Source organism: Electrona antarctica (assembly GCF_951216825.1).
Source record: "Electrona antarctica genome assembly, chromosome: 11".
Lineage (NCBI taxonomy): Eukaryota > Metazoa > Chordata > Actinopteri > Myctophiformes > Myctophidae > Electrona > Electrona antarctica.
The window spans coordinates 15,104,419-15,127,510 of record NC_136792.1 but is presented as its reverse complement, the minus strand read 5'-3'; the positions used below and the strand labels follow the sequence as shown (position 1 = coordinate 15,127,510).

At 43.6% G+C, this 23,092-nt stretch overlaps 2 protein-coding genes across 3 annotated transcripts in view; one reads left to right on the top strand and one right to left on the bottom strand.

Moving 5' to 3' along the window:
• Positions 1–1,394: 1,394 nt before the first annotated feature.
• iws1 (interacts with SUPT6H, CTD assembly factor 1) overlaps positions 1,395–23,092 on the bottom strand; it is a 22,791-nt gene continuing 1,093 nt past the window's right edge. The window contains exons 2-16 of one of the 2 annotated variants that reach the window (XM_079514148.1): positions 20,848–20,927; positions 18,824–20,033; positions 17,962–18,024; positions 17,005–17,212; positions 16,272–16,326; positions 15,679–15,782; positions 14,915–15,065; positions 14,153–14,235; positions 10,472–10,601; positions 9,684–9,801; positions 8,788–8,899; positions 8,130–8,189; positions 7,085–7,141; positions 6,749–6,860; positions 1,395–3,005 (exon numbers count right to left, since the gene is read on the bottom strand). In XM_079514148.1, coding sequence (XP_079370274.1) covers positions 2,880–3,005; positions 6,749–6,860; positions 7,085–7,141; positions 8,130–8,189; positions 8,788–8,899; positions 9,684–9,801; positions 10,472–10,601; positions 14,153–14,235; positions 14,915–15,065; positions 15,679–15,782; positions 16,272–16,326; positions 17,005–17,212; positions 17,962–18,024; positions 18,824–20,033; positions 20,848–20,927 — 2,669 coding nt within the window. In that variant the 3' untranslated portion in view covers positions 1,395–2,879. The remainder of the gene's footprint in view (positions 3,006–6,748; positions 6,861–7,084; positions 7,142–8,129; positions 8,190–8,787; positions 8,900–9,683; positions 9,802–10,471; positions 10,602–14,152; positions 14,236–14,914; positions 15,066–15,678; positions 15,783–16,271; positions 16,327–17,004; positions 17,213–17,961; positions 18,025–18,823; positions 20,034–20,847; positions 20,928–23,092) is intronic. The other variant, XM_079514149.1, reaches the window with a different exon arrangement.
• The window catches only part of wdr74 (WD repeat domain 74), a 9,189-nt gene continuing 8,662 nt past the window's right edge, over positions 22,566–23,092 (top strand). The window contains exon 1 of the mRNA XM_079514164.1: positions 22,566–22,607. Within this exon, the coding sequence (XP_079370290.1) occupies positions 22,603–22,607 (5 nt within the window). The 5' untranslated portion in view covers positions 22,566–22,602. The remainder of the gene's footprint in view (positions 22,608–23,092) is intronic.

The window sequence follows — 23,092 nt, the reverse complement described above, 5'->3', positions numbered from 1 at the left end:
TAAGGTGCATTTATACATGGCAATTATAAAGCTGTAGGCAACGCGAAGACTCACAAAGCACACTGCCCCGGGCAGCGCACCCCCCACGCCTGTGTTCTTCTGCCCCTTTTTCCACACGGTTGTCACGTTTTCCTTTTACTTTATACCTGATGTCAAGAAGCCTTAGTGCCTTTCTGGTTTTATCCTCGTAGCAGTTTTTGTCTTGACCCATTTACAAATTTCAATTAAGCTCGTTTGTTAAATGTAGGCTATATAATTGTACATATGCGGTAGACTAATGTCTGTAGTTATTAATGCCTGTAGTTATATGTACATAGGCTACTTTATCCACAGGATTCAGCGTTTTAGCCAAAACGATAATTTAAGCATAACAATATAATTTGAAAATGTATAGATGTCTCGTCAACAAATGCATGGGAGTCAGCATAGGGTTTTTCCAATTGCGGTCCTTATATAATTCAGTGTTTTAGGCAAAGCGATGCATGCCTAATTATTAGTGTGTTCATTCCATACCAAAACTCTATCGCACGCGCGTGTGATTCTGATCTGTCATCTCTGCGTGTGTTGACACTATAGACGCCTTATCAGACGACGTCACACTGATAAGCACCAGCATGCGTGCGCAGGCCGGCAGCACACCTCTCATAAGATGCAAAATTCCCCATTAAACTTTGTCGTTTTTGCTGTTTTTCTCCCAACGTGGAAGAATGTTTAGGATATTTATTGTATTCTCTTGAAATATATAATCCATTGGTTTCTGTTGTGTGTGAACAATAATAGCAATTCAAAGCACTGGTCCTCAAAACCACACCTCCAGTCTCTGTCATAACGGGAGGTGCGCTCATGATCACGGCAGCAGAGCCTATTTGTGCACAGCTGCACGCGCATCTGCAGCCCATCAAGTATAATGTATGCTTCGTCCCGCGATGGTGTCACACACGCAGACCTCTACGCTCACAACAGTGGCATCCGCGATGCAATGTGAGCTTGTATATCAGCCGTTCTCTCCGTGCAATACTGTTGCGCAATGAAGTATAAATGTCTCCTAGGGTGCACCTCACTAGCCATTCAGTGTGGCAGTGTGCTTTGAGAGTCTTCGCGTAGGCAACACGTGGTGTAGTGATTGGCACTGTTGTCACAGCAATAAAGTTGCACGTTCGAATCCCACCAACAGGTACTTCTGTGTAGAATTTGCATTTCCTCCCACATCAAAAGACATGCATGCTAGATAATCCTGCCAGTGTCCTGAAACAGTACTGGCCTTTACAACTGGAGTTGGTCCCTGAGCACTGACGAGTGGCTGCTCACTGCTCCTTGGGATGGGTTAAATGCAGAGACGACACATTTCCCCACACTAAAAATAACAAACAAAAAATATATAATCAAACTGGACATTAGAACAATGAGTAGAACCCTTTATTATGAAAAGTATAGTCCAGTGCAGCAACACAGTATCACACATAATACACAACCTTCTGGTACAGATTGAAGCCTCACTGGTACAGATCAGAGTTAACCACTCACTGCCTGATACACAACATATTTGAACATAGTCACTGTCGAGTGGACTTTTCAGAAAATCGGCAGGAAAAAGGTTTCCAAAGAAACAAAAAAAAAGCTATATCAGCAGATGTTCAAGATGACACGGGTGGCGTCGTGACTCGTGAGCTTGAAGACCGGTTATTTTTACTATTTTTGTGTGAAGTAGGGCATAAATATACGCGAAAAAAAGAAAAAATAAGGTTTCTCCATAATTATTTAACTCACTTGGTATGGAGCAGAGCAAACCCTTACTGCATAGCGTCTCCAAATTTTAACATTTTTAAGCCATTCCTATGAATTAAATGCTTTTTAGTTTGACGCTTGTCGCACAAAAGCAGTGACAGTGGTTGGGAACCTCTGTGTTAAATGATAAACCCAGAACTTAATTATGCACTATGTATATAAAATTGTTGCACGGTGAAAACTAGCCTAGATTAAGCCTGCACAAACAGTCAAAACAAGACACCCTATGCCACACTGGCAGCCAAGAATAATAATATGAGGTGCATAGAGAAGCAGGAGTGTTCATCCATGTCCTCCTCACCTCAGATAAACAGTGACATTTCTAAAGGACAAGTGAAGATGGACCATCTCACGCATTCAGAACTTGTAGTTGTGGCATTTTCACTTCACTTATTTTTTTTTCTTTATAAATCAGGAAATATTTTGGACATGTTTTTAACCTTTTCATCCCAAAAATAGGAAGGCCAGTGGTTAGCTCCGCCTGTGAGCTCTTCTTTCACAAATATCGAACCAATTAAAAAGTAGTGAAAAGAGCTTGTGACATTAGAGCTCTTTGAACACATACTTTCTGTATTTGTTTTAAAGAGCTTGTGACATTAGAGCTCTTTGAACACATACTTCCTGTATTTGTTTTACCATTTTGCTGAAAAGTAACGGGTTTGGGAATATACAAGGTTTCTGCCCGACGGCAACTATATTTAACCCTTTACTGCATATCTGACATCTTACTCAGCTGTCTGATCAGAGCTGGGGTGGGCAGGGAGACAGAGACAGACAGACTAAAGGCTCATACATAGTCTGGATCTTCGGTGGTGGGGTGACCACCGAACTACAACATGACGTCACGAGCCGCGGTGAAGAGCAAACCACAGCCACCGCTCCAGCCCTTCTCTCCGTTTTTACTCACCACCGCTCAACGTTATTTCAGCTCCGGTGGTCAGCTCACCACCGGAGCGGTGGTCACCTCACCACCGAAAATCCAGACTATGAATAGGCCTTAAGAGAGCAGCTAGCAGTGGTCCGTCGGGGGTGGGAGATAAGAAAATAAAAAATAAAAAACTTTAAAAGGAAAAAGAGGGTTGAGCGATGTGGCCTCAGAGTGGCATGTGGGTCCCCTGCACGCTGATCTTCACGGCGTGACCCGTCTTCGTCAAGCGACGGATGTCTTGAAAACGACGATACTGTTTGTCGACGCGAGACATGCCTTTCTTTAATGGACCCTGTAACAGAGTGAGAGAGACTGACGTTTATATACAGTATATATCGCTGCTGCCGTGCATAAACCTCTCATGGCCATATTATAACTTTTTCCATATTCCAAGTTTTTTACGTAAATGAATGTCCTACTTGATCATACTACTAAGACCATCGAATGTAGCAGATCCACAAGCTCGAAAAGCAGCCGTGCAGTGATGCATTTTGAGCTTGTAGATCTGCTACATTTTAATTAGAGTCCTGAAAAGTAATAGTTTTGGACATACGAGGTTTCCACCTGACAGATGTACACACGATCTCAGTGGATTGGATGGGGGCGGGGCACAACCCCCGGCTGAGCCATCATACCAAAGACTATAACAACGGGACCCAATACCTCCCTGATTGGTACTCACCATCAAGGGTTGGATTGGGGGGGTAAAGTCCTACTAGCACAGGGATTTTCAAAGTGGGTGCCGTGGCACCATTTCCCAAACAGTGGGTCGGGACCCATTTGTGGGTCACGGTCACATTTGTATTGGTCATTTAATTTTTGGTTTTCTACATTTTGTTTTTCATTATTTCAACATTTTTTCAAGTAATTTCTTGAATGTGTAAAAGAAACAATACATTTCATAAATTAGAAAACAAATGTTTAAGAAGTAGTGAAAATAGCCGATCTACAAGCTCACAACGCGGCACGAAGCAACACATTGTGAGTTTATAGATTGGATATTTTCAACAATTTGGGTCCCGGGGGAATGTCCAATTTCCCTTTTGGGTCACGGGCTAAAATGTTTTGGAACCACTGCCATAGGGTGCCTTGACGCAAGCCCAGGGGTGCATCAGAATACTTTTATGATATCTGGAATTTATAGTCTCTGTAAATCGGCTATTTTTGGTATTTACATGGTTAAAAGCAAAGTATAAAAGTTATTTTCAGTATGTCCTAATGGAAAACAAATATTCTCTACAGTTTCTCATGCCATACTGTATCTTTGGGGGAAAGATTTACATATTTACGTACCGTTAATGACAAAACAGTGCTTTAAGTAACAATGTCATTCAGGCGTGCCGTGGATGTAACGGTTATTTACAGGGGTGAGCTGTGACAAAGATGTTTGAGAACCAATGTACTAGCATCATGTCCAGGAGGGGCACACATCAAGCTGCCTCACGCTACACAACTATGGGCCACATAGCTCCCACGACTACTTACCACACACACACACACGATATTAAGCTCGTGCCCGCTGTCAGCTACCGTATCGTTAGGAGGAGGAGTAGAGTAGCCAATCATTTTTTACCCCTCCAACATAGGCCAGGCTGGACTACTGTAATGCACTTCTCATCAGGATCCCTAGCAAGCCTTCAGAAGCGCCAATACATCCAAAGCTCCAATATATGTGGAAAGCATTTGGCAACGCTGTTCAAAACAAACTGCTAGTAAACAACACACATTAAAGCAATCATTAATAAATCACGTAAACTATACGAGCAACAAAGTCACCTTCTATTCGATTACCAAGCAACCATACTGCAAGTCTAATCAACACTGCACACCGTCAGATGCAGGCCCATGCAGTTAGCACTTAGTGTAGGACACTATGCTTTGGTAATGGTTTATTTATCAACTTAAATCATTCATGCCAAAGATGTCTGTCAACACAAAGCCCAAAGTGTTGGGTTTTAGGTTTTACGCCAAAAGCGCTCTTCTTCTCATTCACCGTTGCAGTGGTGCCATATGGAGACACAAAGAGTCTCCATATACCACTGCTGGTCATCAAATTATTGGCTTAGGAATGTGACAAAAACATAAAAAGAATCCATGAATTAAAGTTTCCATGGGGTGAGTAATTGATAGAAAACAAGTCATTTAGGATGTGAATCATCCCTTTGAGCCATATTTACTCTGTCATATGACAATTTGAGAAAATAGCTGATCTATAAGCTCACAAAGTGTTGCGATGTGATGTGTTGTGAGCTTATATAGATCTGCAAAAAATAAATAATAAATAATAAATATAAATATATATAAGCCTATAATAACCAGGGACACCAGGTTGAATGTGGTTAAGATACATGTTGGGGTCAAACGGTACACACCACCAGGTCATGCATCATGTCACAGGTTGCAGAGTTAGCTTCAGTAATAAGTGCACACTGGCAGGCCCAGGCGGGTGGGGACTTACTGCCCTCTACGGGTCAACATTATACAGGGGCATTCCGTTGCCGTCCACGTTGATCTTCACCGCTCCCTGTGGACGGCCCCTCCTCCTCTGATCAATAAAGCGACGCTTGTACTTCTCCAGACGGCTGATGCCTTTTTTTTGCGGCTAACAAGAGGGACCAACCACATCACAGCTTCCTAAAACAACTCTTAGTACAGGATGATTGATATATTTTCAACCTTTTTAAATTCAAGAATAAATTCAAGAATTCCAGTTGCACGTCGGCGCAAGTGGACCCAAGTGATTCAATTTGATGGTTGCTCTCAACTACATGTGTCTACTCGCGTTTGTTTGCAAGGAGTTGCATGGCGGCCCATTGGTGTGGTTTGGGCTCAAGTCTTTTGAATAACACACCATTTAGTCTTAGTTCCATTTAGTCTTCTGAAATTGTTTATTCTTAGTCTAGTAGACTATAAAGTCTTTGTCTTTTAGTCGTACTCTTAATGCAATGTTCATTTTGCCAGAAAAGATTTAGTCTTAATCTTATGAATAACACATCATTTAGTCTTAGTCCTATTTCCATTTAGTCTTCTGAAATTGTTTAGTGTTAGTCTAGTCTTAAGACAACTAAATATCAAAAACAAACTTATACTGCTAGTTACCCAAATGGTTACTAAATACTAGAATATGCACTTTAATAGACCATTTGGTCCACACACCTTTGTATACCAAAATACAGAAGTTGACTGGCTGCTATTTAAACAGTACATCATTGACCTAAGTGGCATTATATAACAAGGGTATGATTAAAAAAAGGTTATGCCAACTCGTGTTCTGAATCCGTAGCCGGTCATTGTTTTCAAGTTGGTTGTGGTTTGAATAGATCCCAGGGTGTGTGTGTGTGTGTGTGTGTGTGTGTGGGGGGGGGGGGGGGGGGGGGGGGATCGTATCTTGAGTAAATTAGCTGCTGCAGAGCATTCTCAGACACCAGGTTCACACACGGCTCAGGCAGTAACAGCAACGAGAGCAGAGGGGATCAGAGTGGTCAGTGGTTGGAGGAGGACAGCAGAATTGTGAAATATATCTCCCGTCATTCATATTCATTCCCCGACCTTAAAATACGGAACAATGTGGCGTCTCGTATCAGTTCATTACGGGACACGTCTTTTTGTTTCCAAATACGGGACGATTCCGTATCTTAACGGGTGCTATTGGACGTTTGAAAAATCCTTGTGATGCAAGGTTATAGATTCAGGGCCAGGAACACTTGGAATCCCTGTCTGTCTTCCTGCGTATCTGTGGTTCATGTCCCGTGGACCAGCACCGGTACGCATACAGGTGGTTGGGAAATGGGAACCTCTGTTAACTGATAGATTAAACTAAGAACTTAATTATGCACCATGTATTGTCAAACTAGACAATAAAACACACTGGTAGCGGATCAGTACTCTGCATCGTCAACTGATACACCAGCTCAGGTATCGGGAAGGAAGAAATGGTCGGAATATCTGGTATCTCAATTTGAACTACTCTAGGATACATTTGAATGAACAATGTGGAAAAGTAAGTCAAAACATTGTTATTTGAAAGACACTGACCCTGGCAGACTCCAACTCTATGTTCCATTTGGGTCGGACGACATAGTCTTTGTTAGACGGCATGGGAACCCGGGCCCGGGCACAGAAGCCTGGATCACCTGGTCTCAACGCTCTGAAGAAAGAGAGAGAAGAGTGGAGGAGAAGAGAGGGAGGAAGAAAGCCAGACAGAGAGAGTGGGCAAAGTCAAGTAAAAACCATTGTTTTTCATTTAAATGTCAAGTGTCTTGTATGTATACTGGTGGGATACTACCAATTATGAACTTGTTAATTGCCACTAATAACAATAAGAGATGGTTTATGGTGAATGTTTTGGTTCCGTCAGGGACATGAACTTACTTCTCTTCTCCAGTAAGCTGCTTCTCCAGGTCTCTACGAGGAGTCTGACCTCCAGAACTAGGGAGAGAGACAGAGAGATTAGGAGTGAAGGTATACACTCAGTCGTAACTGGGTTGTAAAGCGATTGGGCCTCTCGGGTCAGTGTTCAATAGAAACAAGGCATTTAAACGTCCCGGTTACAGACAGAACGTGGAGTCACTACTAACCTGCCAGCAGTTAGTTATTCACACACACACACACACAAAACAAGTATGCAAATCATACCAAGCTTCATTTACACATTAAAACCACTTTAAAGCTCAATGAGACAGACAGCCGACAGACAGAATTAGAGTTAAATGAATGGATGGAATGGCAACCAGAGAGGGTGTGGTGTTGTCTGGCGAGATGGAAAGGGTAGCAGGGTTCCCGTTCCTAAGAGAAGTTCCAACACTAGAAGTGCTCTAGAACAGAGGTTCCCAACCCCAAGTCCACGGTCCGGTGAACATGTACAGTACCACCGAGGGAAGGCGGCCGGGAATTCAGTTTATGGATTATACAAATTTGTTCACCGTTGAGTCCGAACAATTCTGTCGCATGACAGTACTGATATCACTGACGAATCCTTGGTTGTCTTTATCACCAGCATCGAGGCATATGCCCTGTGGGTCTATGCTCGCTATTGGCCGATTTGAATGTCACTCATCTAGGATCTGATGCTTCTACTCATTATTGGGTGATTGGTTATTATTGGCTGATTGGAATTACACTGATCTAGGATCCGACTTGTTGGTAGTTAACTACACAGAGAAGAGCTGAATGTCAGGTCAGATCAGAGACACACCACTGACAAAACTGTGCATTTATCAAGCCAATCGATCAATGGCTGTAATGATGAACTATTCATCAGATCACTACATTCACATTAGTGTCTTCGTGCAACACACTCTGCATTAACAGGACGACAACTTTTACATCCTCCGACTTCTGGACCTTCAACCAATAACAGCAACAGGTTCCACTCAACCTATCAGGCAAAGACTAGCAGTGCAACCATGCAATGAACCTGATTGGAGGAGAGAAGACATCAGGATCCTCAGTTCTTACTGCTACCTTCTGGGGTTGACTGGGGGGACGGAATGGGATGGTGAGAAAGAATAAAAAGACGGTAGAGAGGAGAAAATGACAACGAGAGATAGAGGGAGAGAGCTATATAATGTTAAGGGAAAAGTGTGAATGATTGAACATCCAGAGGGAATGACAGAACATTCTATTGTGGAGGGAAAAAACTGAGATGAAAGGGAGAAAGCGAGCATAGATGATAACGAGATTTTTCTTCTTTTAAGAATTATTAACATGAACATGATATCGTCTGTCGGGTGGAAACCTATTTCCAAAATTGTTACTTTTCAGGATTAAAATTCTAACAGAAAAAGAGCAGATCTACAAGCTCGCAATTCGTTGCTTCGAGTTTGTAGATCTGCTACTTTGTTTTGATGCTTGTGTGACTCTGTAATATGATCAAGTAGGTAATAAAAGTACGAAAAAGTAAACAAAGCGTTGATAGGTTTCTGGCCGACAGCAACAATATCCAAAGTGCTCTGCAGCTCAGAAATGGACATCCTTACCACGGGGTAAGGACAGAGATGTGATCTACCATTTGAGCTCACATTATGGGGCAAAGAACTACACAAAGGGTTCTAGCTTCTAGGTTGTTAGCTTACTCTCTTCTTCTCTGCTGAGGCATCTGCTGGTCCAGATCTCTCTGCTGTCTCTCCTCTCTCGTCATCCCTTTGTAGTTGGACGTCAGGCCAAAGATGGGCCGTGACCACTCGTCTGGAATAAGAATAGTTATCTGGTCAAGAAATACCCACCACTAGTCACACCAGACTAAGTCATTGCCTAACAACAGTGAATTGCCCTGATGCCCATATTACTTAGGAGTCCAGGCACAGAAAAAACAGGTAATATTCAGAGTTCTCAACAGGCCTGAAAATTAAGGTCCAACCCTAACTGGGCCCTACTGGCAATTACCGTACCATACTTTTATGCCCGAAAAGATGTCATTGTGCACTTAATGCTAGAGTTGTTCCGATACCAATACTGGTATCGGGTACTCGGGCCGATACCGCCAAGTACTCGTACTCTGAACAGGGCCGATACTGACCCGAGTACCAAAACATCCAATTGACTAGGCTGAACAAACGCAACGGGAGCAAAAAAGGTATCGGGACAACTCTACTAATGCCCTCCAACTAGCTTTGAACCTTCCGTTCCAGAATGAATGGCCCAAACATCTCAAAAACTGCAAGTTTGGTTGCGTCATTTTTGCCCGTTTTTTTAAACGCCGGCAGCAACTGCACTGAGGTTTCCTGACTTAACTTGCTCTGCGCATGTCTGTGACAGGCGCGATGCTCATATACCCGAGTGAAGTTCACTTTGAGCTGCATCCAACACACCCACTTCCATTTCCGTCTGCCTTTACGTTTTTTTGTTGTTGTATTTTCTCCACGGAAGCCGAGGCTTGACCCGGCTCGACCAATTAGAATACATTCTGGGCCGGGTAGGGTGGGGTCAGGTTCAGGCTGATGAGTCACACAGGTAATGTTCAGGTACTCACTGATGAGTTTGAGAGCCAGATCTTTGTTGTATCTGGCCTCTTTGGGGTGTTTGTAGAGGAACATGACTGCACGTCCAATCCCACTGTGTTTCAACGTCTCCTGACTCACACTGGGAAGCTGCAAAGGAAACGCATGCCATCATTGATATACAGAACACTAAAATATATATATATATATATATATATATATATATATATATATATATATATATATATATATATATTACTACAGATGAGGGGAAGAGAGAGAGAACATAGAAGGCAGACAGTAGAACAGCTGAGAGGGAGTGACAGTAGGACAGCTGAGAGAGAGACTGTGTACTGTAGGCGTGTAGGAGACAGAGTAGGACAGCTGAGAGGGAGACAGTGTAGGAGACAGTAGGACAGCTGAGAGAGAGACTGTGTACTGTAGGCGTGTAGGAGACAGAGTAGGACAGCTGAGAGGGAGACAGTGTAGGAGAGACAGTAGGACAGCTGAAAGGGAGACAGTGTAGGAGAGAGACAGGACGACAGCTGAGAGGGAGACAGTGTAGGAGACAGTAGGACAGCTGAAAGGGAGACAGTGTAGGAGAGAGACAGGACGACAGCTGCGAGAGAGACTGTGTACTGAAGGCGTGTAGGAGACAGAGTAGGACAGCTGAGAGGGAGACAGTGTAGGAGAGACAGTAGGACAGCTGAAAGGGAGACAGTGTAGGAGAGACAGAGGACGACAGCTGAGAGGGAGACAGTGTAGGAGACAGTAGGACAGCTGAGAGGGAGATGGTGTAGGAGTAGGACAGTGTTCTTACTTCCTGTAGAATCCCCAGTAGTTCCTTTCTGATTCGTAGTGCTGGGAGGCTCTTGTCTGGCAGAGGACTGATCCACTCTCTAATGGCCGTCATCACTCCACTGTCTATGAAGGTGTCCTTCAGATCCTGTCTGCATGTACACACACACACCCCATCATCATCAAATCTCAGCAACATGATAATGTTTGGATGAAGCATCAATAGTCTCTATGCACAGCAGCCACATAATATAAGTCCTGCATGGGTCCATTTTTCGAAACACGCACCCGCCCGTCAATCATTAGTTCTGTGACGCGCCCGTTACCCGTGATTATTATTAAACTCAAGACCAGATCTGCCCCGCCCGTCAAAATAAATTGACCCGTTACCCGTTTGTGGTGGGCGGGCAGAGGTGGTGCATTGTGTTGCACACGGAAGACATGTAGTTGACTGAGGCTACTGCTGCTTATTATCACAGCATATAAAGTTATATCATATTATGATCTCTCCACCTAAATGGCGTTATCAACAAGGATAGGATGATAAAAAAAGATTAGCCTGATGACCATCTTGATCCAATCTGTATCACAATGTACGTTAGAACTTTAGTTAAACTTTCAGAGTGACTCATTACTTTACCGGTTAGCTTACATCTTGGACTTGTCTTAAATGTTGACATTTTAATCCCTTGGTGCACAAGGTGACACAAATAGGCTACAGGGCAGGCTACAGCTCATAGAGATAAACACATGTGAAATGCCACGATAAGGATGCAAGGTGGCCGTGATGTCACTGCTATGCAACACGGAAGTAGCCCAGCAGCAGAAACAGAACACCATTATGAAGGAATCGGCAGTGATATGACATCACTGACCATTCCTTGGATAGACTTAACTTGTCTCCGCTGTTGAGAAGCAACCAGCTGCTGTTTAGAACATCCTGCAGACTGCGTTCCGCCCGTTGCCCCGTTCCCGCCAACTTATAAAAAGGATATTTTCCCACCCGTTTTCACCCGTCAAACTCAGGTACCCAAGGGGTATCTGCGGGTATCCGACCCCTTGTGGGACTCTGCTTGGTAGTAGTACTAAGTAGGTGTTACCAATTATACCAACTAGCCCTTACCCGTTGTGAGAACCATTTGGTACCATTTGTACACTCAGGCCTCGGCCACACCACTCTGGATCTTTTGCAAAACGCACATTTCTCTGTGCGTTTGGGCCTTTCAGCCACACGCAAACGGCGTTTTCGGCCACTCAAACGGAGGTTTTTTGAAACGGATACATAAGTGAAGATTTTCGAAAATATCGGATCGGTGGAGCTGTGTAGTCATGCGAAACGGAGCTTTTGAGAAACGATGATGTCACCGCTCATTAGCGTGTGAAATGCAGCTTGTGCCTGCATGGGAACTACACAGATATCTATTCAATTGTTCATGTTTATATATCACTGTTAACTTAAAAACGTATCATATGTTGCATGATTGCATCAACTGCAGCGAGCAAAGGCAGCTCTACTGCATCCAATAATAAATATATCAGCCTAGGCTAGGCTACTAGTCCAGTGCAGACTGGTGATTGAAGATTGAAGATTATTGAAGATTGAAGATTATCTGAATATAGCGGAGTATAGCAAGAGTCAAATATTGGTGCCGAGTGGGAAGCACAACCGATTGTTTTAATTCAAAGTGGTATATATTCTGTGAAATGTTTATCATCATTCCTCAAGCTCCAAGTGTTGCGTCCACATGCAGCGCGTTGTGAGCTTGCAGATCGTCGGTGCCCCACTCTGTTGCAACAAGCAGAGGTCCTCACAAGTATAGGTAAAATACTGCCAGTCTTCAGCGCAATGGCCCGTTGCGCAGAGAAGTTGAGATTTGACTCTTGCTATATTCAGATAATCTTCAACCGATTGTTATAATTCGAAGTGGTATATATTCCGTGAAGTTTATATTTTCATTGGGTGCACAAGTCATGTTTTTAATATGCCTTTATCAAATGATATGAGAGATGGTAGGGTAGTGCCCAATACAAGCCCTTATAGCCATGCAGCCTATATGATCTGTGGTGCTTGCTAGGCTTACACCATAGACTGTAAAAAAAAGAATAGGCCTACACTCTCTCAATTTTAAGGTTAATTTCACTGATGTGTACAACCTTTATTCAAATAGTTTAATTTGTATTGGTGCCGAGTGCGAGTTAATTGCGGACCGCTACAGATAAACTGTGGATATTAACCTACCAATAAGGACCCAGGCCAAATGCCATTTTGCAGTAGCCTACACCAACAAGTCTATGCGTGGTGTGTGCATAGCCGCATGTGAAACTATATCGTGCTGTATTTTGCGCTCCATTTCATGGTCATGGTCATGCGAGGAGAGCGAGAGAGGTGTGAATGGAATCGCATTGTGCGTGCGCATATAGGCTATATGGCACATCTCTCTCATGTTTAGGTAATTAAGGGCGCACCATTGACTGCATGTCACTGTGCCTACATTCTGACAATGTGCACGTGAACTTGTATTAGCCTACATTATAACGTGCCACGGTGCCATTTATTATACAGCTCGAAAATATAGCCACTCTACAAGCTCACAACTGCAGGTTGTGGACACTTCTGTCTGACTCTGCTATTAATTTCTGTGCAGGACTTGCCAAGTCGCCAGAGCAATGGTAAAGTGTCTATCATTTTTAAATTATATGGAGAGACAAGTCGAGAGTCGGGATCTGGAGATTTACGCACATACAGTAGTGTGACATGCTGACAGACAATGAAAGAAACATATACTTCCACTCACAATTTAGGTGGCTTTTAAAATGCTGTACTTATTCCTTCATTAAAAAATATGATTGGCACCTCATAAGTGTAAATATAAAATCAAATATAATATAGCCTACAATTGAAACCTGCTACGCAGTGATTTTATCCTGTGTTCAATGCGTTTCTGCGTTTGGGTGTGGACTCAGATATCTCTGTCGTATGGGCAGGGATTTTTTCTAAAACGGAGGACGAAAATATCTGTTTTGCAAAAGATCCAGAGTAGTGTGGCCTGGGCCTCAGTTACACACCCATAAGGGGCCATTTAGAACTCCCTCAATGAACCATGAGGGTACCACACTTTGAGACTGGTGTAGCACAGTGTTTCCAGTGAGCCAACATGCACAATATCAGCACCTCGACACCGTTTGACCAGAATGGAAGACAGCCTTCATTAGTAGTATAATTGGTAACACTTGTGGAGGAAGTAAGGACGAGGCCCAATTTTCTTTACAATATTTGGGTTGTTGTACACATTAACAAATTATTATTATAAGAACTAATTATTTGTTCGGCCGCTCGTCAGGGGTGGAACTGCGACACTATTACAGACCGCCAGATCAGGAGATCTTTTTATTTATGTTGGAGACCTGACGGTGTCAGCAACACACGTTATGAGATCTGACAGCAAATGACACCCACACATAACTGGGAAGTGCGTACCAGTTCATATTATTGGCCAGCTGTGGAATCATTGGAATGCAATATTTCCTCCATCTGTGACATCATTGCACATTCTGAGCATGTAGGTTGTAGATGCCATTTTCACTATTTTGGAACATTTTGCGTTTTGCAGCACGGGCGGTGATGAATGCACCTTTTTCAATACGACTGATTTTCCACATGTAACATATACACTATTATTATTTATGAATAATAATACTTTACTTCTTCAGGTGACAGATAACGATGGGCAGCAGACTCAACTTCCTCAGCGCTGGTTTCTTCTGAGCGTTGAGCGCTCTGTCCTCCTGGGAACCAAACCAAATATCAGATAACAGTACACCTAACATACCTGAAATTAAGTGTCAAGCAAAAAACGTGCATCTCCATATTTGAACTGTGCTTTTTCTTCCTGAAGAGTAAAGGTTTGGGTGTTGGGCAAACAAGGTTTCCACATTTACAATTATTAAATAGTCTAAAAGCAATTATTTGAGATAATCACAATTATTTTAGCATAATAATGGTTTCCATGAAGGATTGTCATGCATTTTCAAAAATAAAAATAGCATAAATTAGCAGATATACAAGCTTACACATGACTCGTAAGCTTGTAGATCAGCCATGTCCACTATTTAAAAAAAGATTTTCTAAAATTATTAGATACCAACATGTTCTTTAAGTTCTTCACCTTATCTGCCCTGTGCAATTTTTGATTACAAAGCCTAAAAGGCAAAGCAGCATTTTTATTCACGTTCAATGCCAAAAAGTAAAAACAATGAATTCTTTAGTCACTATTGTTTGTCGTGATCAGCAGTCAAACTGTTAATTGTCATACATTCCCGACCGGGGATCATATCGTTTTGAGAATAAGATTGTATGTATAAGATTGCATTTTTTTTTTACTCTAGTCGTGACCTATAAGAATTGATCCGAGACAAAGGTGTCCTGAGCCAGTGCTTGCAGTGGGTCAGAGCAGGACTGACTGACCTCTGCGGCCTCGTTCATCTTGATGATCATGGCGCTGACCACGTCGTCGGCGTCGCTGATGAAGGTTCCTCCGTCTCGGTTCCTCCTCCTCCTCCCACCCATGGCCTTCTTACGGGCCAACATCAGGTCAAAGTCTGACATGAAGCTCATGCTGCGCACGCACACACACACACACACACACACACACACACACACACACACACACACACACACACACACACACACACACACACACACACACACACACACACACACACACACACACACACACACACACACACACACACACACACACACACACACACACACACACACACACACACACACACACACACACACACACACACACACACACACACACACACACACACACACACACACACACACACACACACACACACACACACACACACACACACACACACACACACACACACACACACACACACACACACACACACACACACACACACACACACACACACACACACACACACACACACACACACACACACACACACACACACACACACACACACACACACACACACACACACACACACACACATTATATTTTTTACATGCATGGAGATGGAGTCAAACTATTAATGTTAACACCGTTCAGTATGTTGTGTATATAGCGAGAGGGAGAGAGAAAGAAAGGATTACAGGTACAGAAAGAGATAGAGAACAAGAGAGTGAGAAGGGATGACGGGTAGGGAGAGGATGCTGAGCTGGTCCAGGGTCAGTGTGGAGACACCTACTCTTTACCGCCTCTCACGCCTTCATCAGAGTCGGAGTCTTCTTGCACCTGTCCCGCCACCTCCTCCTTCTTCTGCTCTCCTTCCAGTTCCTCCTGGTTGAAGCCCTGCACACAGAACAACCATACTTACAATCACAATGGACCATTGGACCAGTAACACTTTATGGTCTACTCTAAGCAGTGCTTCTCAATCTGCTTCGTTAGGCAGATGTTTTTTTTTAAACAATATTTTTTCACAAAAATGTTTAGATTTTTATTATCGTGAGAACGATGGCTTCCATTTTCGCATTGCAACTTTTAAGGAATATAAAGCCTGCAGTTTCTATTAGCTTGGATTCCCCATCAATGATGTCACTGGTGGACAGGTTTCTGCACTAACCACAGCCCTCCTATGAGACAGACTGAGTAGGAAACAAATGGTGCCATTTTATCATGATTATTAGTGAGGACCTAGTATATGAAGATGGGTTAAAAAGTGGTGAAGCGGTCCTTTAAGGACCGCCAGAATGATATGTAAATTATTTAGTCCTGCACTCTGAGCTCTACTATTTTTGAATAGCCAGTGATAGAACCAGTGATGTACATTATACTTACTGTAAACTCCTCTTCCTCATCACCAGACTCTCCAAAGATGTCTGCGATCATCTTCCTGTTGAGAAAACAACCAGTCACTAGTGTCCACCAACAACTCAGTAGAAAACAACCAGTCACTAGTGTCCACCAACAACTCAGTAGAAAACAGTCACTAGTGTCCACCAACAACTCAGTAGAAAACAACCTGTCACTAGTGTCCACCAACAACTCAGTAGAAAACAGTCACTAGTGTCCACCAACAACTCAGTAGAAAACAACCTGTCACTAGTGTCCACCAACAACTCAGTAGAAAACAACCAGTCACTAGTGTCCACCAACAACTCAGTAGAAAACAACCAGTCACTAGTGTCCACCAACAACTCAGTAGAAAACAACCAGTCACTAGTGTCCAACAACACAAAACAACCAGTTACTAGTGTCCAACAACACAAAACAACCAGTCACTAGTGTCCACCAACAACTCAGTATAAAACAACCAGTCACTAGTGTCCACCAACAACTCAGTAGAAAACAACCAGTCACTAGTGTCCAACAACACAAAACAACCAACAAAATGTCCAGAATAAGGACACTAGGTTGAAAAGGGATTTTAAAAGTGTGGCATATATCGGCTTGGCGTCAAAAAGCTCAAATAGTGGCCGATAGATCAGATAAAACACAGTAAAAAACAAAACAAAAACAACAAAACAAAACAACAAACAAACATGACATCAGTAACACTACTAGTACTCACTCTTCTCCTTGGTCTTCTCCACCTGACTCACTGTCGCTGCCAAACAGCGTCTTCTCGTCTTTGTTCTCGGCATCGGCAGCGTTCATCCTCGCCTCGTCCGCCTCCTCGCTGTCAGAGCCCAACTCTCTCAGCTTGGCCGCCATGCTCTTGTCAGGGCCACCTTCTGAGCCTCCGTCACTGTCTGACACTGCTCTGATCCGCTTCATTGCTGGACATGCCACAGACAGACAATATTGCATCTTATATAGATTGTAAAAATGTTTGCTTAAAAACCAATATATAGGCCCAGGCGGTGGCGTAACCGCCTGGGCACCCGACTGGTAATCCAGTCGCAGTGTGCCGCGGGTTCGACTCCCGAGCCCGACACGGCCTTTACTGCATGTCTTCCCCCATCTCTCTCCCGTTTCCTGTCAGCCTACTGTCTGTCCCTTCAAAAACTAATAAAAGGCGTAAGCCGCAAAAAGAATATCTTAAAAAAAAAAAACTATATATATATTTTACATTTTTAACTCAAACCCTATTCTTTTAGCCACCTTACTGATGGTGTTGCTTTCACTGTAGCGTCTATCCATCATGCTGTATCTACTACTTCTTCACTTGCCCTGTAATCTGCTGTACAGTCTTTGACGACTGAATTTCCCCAGCAAGATCAATAAAGGTTTTCTCTAAAGACAGAAACCCAGACAAACTTGAGGCTGTTTTTTCTTCTTCACCGACGCGGTTTGAGTGTGTCGATATGCCACTTTTGAATTTCAAGCCTGAAAAGTAACAGTTCAACGCAATTCATTTCCAATGGGAGTCACGTGGTTTGACGAGACAACCTTGTTGCATGGCTGTCTTCTGCCCTCCTCCCCCTCATGCAACACACAGGCTCGAGTTCACTAAACGACACCGCTCACCGTTCTAAAATCCACAGTAAACCACAGCATCACGTGGCTTATAGAGGTGAAGTCTTACCTGGTTTGTCAGTCTTGTCGTCATCATCCTCGCTGTCTGACAGAATGGCCTTCTTCCGCTTTACTGGACAGACACACAAAATTCTATTTTTAGACCATGTTAGTTTAGGTGTAGCAAGGGCTCGCAACACACTTTGTAATGCTCCAGGTTACTTTCATTCACGAACACATCAGGCAGGACATACGTTTCGACCAGTATAGGTCTTTCTCAAGTAACTTGAGTTGCGAGCCCTTGCTTTCGTCTATATGGTTCAATAGTTTGGCTCAGTGCCACCAAGACCGGAGGATGTGCGTTATATTATCTTATTTTGTTAGTGTAGGTGTGCCATGGCGAAAAGAGTGATTTACTGGACTGTAATTCTAAAGCTGTGACCACAGAACTATCAGACATATCAGTGTTAAAGAGAACTTTACTGTAGTTAATGACACAAACTAAACAGGAACATTATCTGGACCAGTATATTTATGCTCATAAATACACTGGGTAATCATTGACATGCTCGTGTCAACTATTTTAAAGGGCAGCCATACAATAGCTCAGTGGATAAAGAGGCCGTTTGGTAATCAGGTCACTAGCCCAGCTGCCCAGTCTACTTGTCTCTGAACAAAACCTTTTTCTTTCATAACCAAAATATGCTTTGTTGCATGCGTTCGTTTGTGTACTGAAATAGTGACTCTCTAAGACCCGTTTCACTTCAAACTGGGGGGGGGGGGGGGGGTTTTGGGGGGTTATCAATTTCTAATCGACTACTGAAGATATCTGGTCAAGATTATAAATACTCATTATGGTACCAAAAAGGAAACATTCAATATTAAACAGCCCCGAGACATCAGCCCAAGTGCAATTTGAACTAAAGGTGTACCTGGTTTATCTTCATCATCGTCATCGTCACTCGCTCCCTTCTTCTCCTCCTGCTCAGCATCACTGCCAGCCTTCGTCCTGCCTCCCGCCTCATCCTCGCTGTCTGACTGCATCACAGCCTTCCACTTCCCTCCTCGTTTCTCCCCGGGCCCCGACTCCTCCTCCTGGTCAGAATGTTTCTTTGCATCGTCCTTGGCTTTCTCCGTGTCAGAGTCACTGTCAGACATTGTCCTCTTCCTCCTTGTCCCCCCTTCCTCCTTCTCCGAGTCGCTGTCTGCGACAGCAGCCGTCTTCTTCTTCTCCCCTACGGCCTCCTCTTCCTCCATGTCTGAGGAGCTCTTCTTCCTCGGTCTGACAGGAGGAGTCTCCTCGTCGTCTGATCTGCTGGCTCCTGCTGTTTTTTCCTGTTTTTCTGGGGACGGGGAGGCGCTGGCTGTGTGTTTGACCGGAGACGACGACTCGTCTGTGTGACGGCCCCTAGTGGGGGCCTCCTCTTCCTGTTCAGAGTCAGTGCTGTGGCGCCTAGGGGGGCGTGCCTCCTCCTCCTCCGAGTCAGAATGGTGGCTTTTGCCCCTGGGGGCCACCTCCTCCTCAGAGTCAGAACGGTGGCTTTTGCCCCTGGGGGCCACCTCCTCCTCAGAGTCAGAACGGTGGCTTTTGCCCCTGGGGGCCACCTCCTCCTCAGAGTCAGAACGGTGGCTTTTGCCCCTGGGGGCCACCTCCTCCTCAGAGTCAGAATGGTGGCTTTTGCCCCTGGGGGCCACCTCCTCCTCAGAGTCAGAACGGTGGCTTTTGCCCCTGGGGGCCACCTCCTCCTCAGAGTCAGAATGGTGGCTTTTGCCCCTGGGGGCCACCTCCTCCTCAGAGTCAGAACGGTGGCTTTTGCCCCTGGGGGCCACCACCTCCTCAGAGTCAGAATGGTGGCTTTTGCCCCTGGGGGCCACCTCCTCCTCAGAGTCACTGTGATGCCTGTGGCCCCTGGGTACCACCTCCTCGTCAGAGTCAGAGTGGACGTTGTGTCCCCTGCTGGGAGCCTCGTCCTGGTCTGAGTCAGAGTGGTTGCTGTTGTGGGCCCTCCTGGGAGGAGTGGGAGCGTCGTCGTCCTGCTCAGAGTCGCTGTCCTGGACTCGTCTCGCTCCTCCTCCATGCCCCTCCTCGTTGTCTGAGTCGTTGGTCTCCATGGGATGAAGACCGCCACTGCCGTCCTCATCCTACACACAGGTCAGTTGATGGAATTATAAATAATAATCATCATTTTGTTGCTGTCGGGCAGAAACCTTCTATTTCCGTATTCTAACATTTTGTGTTTGTTTTTTGGTAAATTAATGCCCTACTAGATCATCAAACTACACTGTCAAACAAAAGCATCAAAAGATGCAGATTCACAAGTGCGAAATGTGGCTCTTTTAAGATTGTCAATCTGATAGTTTGTTTGTTAACTATTTTAACAGTTTGACAGATGAGGTTTCCACCCGACAGACGATATGATAATTTAGGGAATATGGAGATTAAATCAAAAACTAATCTCCCTACTGAAACTTTTTGTTAGGCAAACATCCCAATCCGTGACACAGTGGGAACCCATAATGATTAGAGTTTATGGAAGATGCTTCTGAATATGAATTCAGTTTAACCCATCCTAATACTCTTTCATCTTGATTGAAATGACTTGCTCTTTTGTTTGTATGTGTGTAATTTTCTTTTCAGTCTTCTGTGCTGGGTCACAAGACAAATTTCAGTGCAAACTGATAATAAAGTACTATATCATATCATATCATATCAATGACTGACATCAGCCGTGGGACTAATGATGTAGGAATATAAATGGTATAGTCTGTCTGAAAACTGGCCAGACAGAACTGCACCACAAAAAATACAATGTGTGTGTGTTTAGGTTGGATGGGTGATGAGTCAGGATGAAACTGGAGGCTCTTTGTAATGACAATAGAATGAAAAGAAAGAATAGTCTTATTGTTACGGTAATTAAAATGATATTCAGGTATGCATGTGTCAGGCAGGACTGACCTCTGAGTGATGCTTGTCACTTCTCATGTCTTCATCTGAAGCTGGATGCTCATCCTGAACCGGGGTCCCACCACCATCATCTAACAGAATATGACATAGCAAAAAATATATATATATTCAGGGGCAAGCATTAAGAGCAAGACAAGCTTGCTTTTTCCCCCCACCAAGGACTCCCTTGTGTCGAGTACAACATGATCACAATATATATTATTTAAAAAGAAAAATCATAATGAAGTCCACTAGTCCAGACCTATATGAAAGCAGTCTCTCTTGTTCACTGTTCATTTGTGGAGTGAGACTAATGTGTGTCTGTGACCACATTTGATATCCTGGATTCCCTTCATTTTAAGTTTTCAAGTGCCATGTGTTCCCGGTTGAACCCCAGAGTTACAGCAGGCAGCAGTGGCTCAGGGGTAGAGTGACCGGATAGGAACCACAAGGTTCCCAGTTCAAACCCGGGCTCCCCCAGAGTTACGGAGTACGTTTACATGAGGATTTAAATCACCTTTTAATTCTAAATAACCTTTTAATTCCGAATAAAAGTTAAATCCTATTAAAAGTTGTCATGTAAACACCTACAAAAACTTAAATCCAAATTAAAATGCTCAATGCGATTTAAAAACGATTCCGATGTAACTGACCGGATTATTCGATTACATTGGACTCATGTATACACTAATTTGGATTTAAGTTCATTCTGGTCTTTCTGAGCATGCTCATTTCCAAGGCGCGCCAAGGGAATGTTATCTTCCGAGCATTTTCGTGCATTTTGCAGATCCGAAATCTGCAGTAAAAAAAGTCACCCAAAACATCCTTGCACACTTAGTGCGATGCAAATTATTTAAATTAATTGCAATGTTTTCGCAGAACGAAATTGATTGAAGCAGCAGCAGTGAGGATGATCTCCTGATGTGTGAGTGTGTCAAATATCCAATCTGAAACCTCCCATAATTTTCAAACATGCTTCCCGAGTTGATCATGATCACTCTGATCATTTTCAATATATATTTTTAATATATATATAGGCTAGCTAGCCTATTTATCTGGATTGCTACTGTACAGTGCAGCGGGGGACTCACAGAAAGACAGTGGAGAGGACGCAATGCCGTCAGCCCGCTGATCAGTGATCACACACACACAGTCCCAAGAATACGCTATTATGTGTTTATGTCCATCCTATCCCCTTAAACTTTTATATAACTTGCCCATTCCAAGTTGCAACCAAAACTTCGATGAAACATAACAGCTTTGCAGTTTGCATTGATGAGAGGCTGCAATCAATCTAGTATTAAACACCCAATTTATTCTCTGGTAGCCTACAGTGTTGCGCCCGGAATATGTACAAAAGTACAAAACGAGATGATCACCTTCCCAGCGGAGAAGGGGACCCAGCACTGCTCAAAGGGTGAAAAAAAAAAAAAAAAAAAAACGTATCCAATCAGCCCCATTCGATTTACATATCGATTCATAGTTCCCAACACTAGTAGTACACCCCCTGGACATGATGCTAGTATGTCACAGAGACTTACCCCCAATCCAACCCTTGATGCTGAGTGTCAAGCAGGGAAGCACTGGGTCACATTTTTAGAGTCTGTGGTATGACCCGGCCGGGGCTTGAACCTCGACCTCCCAGTCTCAGGGCAGACACTGTCACTAACCACAAGGCCACTGAGCTGGTTTACAAGGTCTGTGGCTGTGCACAAATACACAGCTTCATGTGGCCAACCTATGATGTCAGTCATTTATGACTAACCTATGAAGTAAGTATGACTCCAAGTTTGGGCAGGGGTTCAGCCTGATTTATTTCAATTATAAAACTAAAGTTAAATAATGTTTTTTTTATAAAGATATGGGGGGGGGGGGGGGGATAAATGCATGTAGGTACTTCTTACTTTCTTAGGCCTACTGGCAGCATAGCCATTGACAAACAATTTGGTAGTATCGGTACAGTGGTTTGCAAGATTAGCTCCAGACAAACGCACAGACAACTACTCTAATAATGGTCCCTGACCTCCCTGTTCTGTTCTCTGGCTATATAGAAGTGTCTATTTGTAAAATGTTTTGATGAATTGAACAAGGTGGACCCTCTTGTAAACAAGTGTAATGCTTTATGGTGTCGTCCACTCACAGTTAACAGTTTTTTGTATTGAGTTGTACTTGAAATGTACTGTAATTCTGCAAACTGTTAATAAATCAATCAACCAATCAAGCACGTTGTGACGAACTGACGATCAGCTAAGATCTG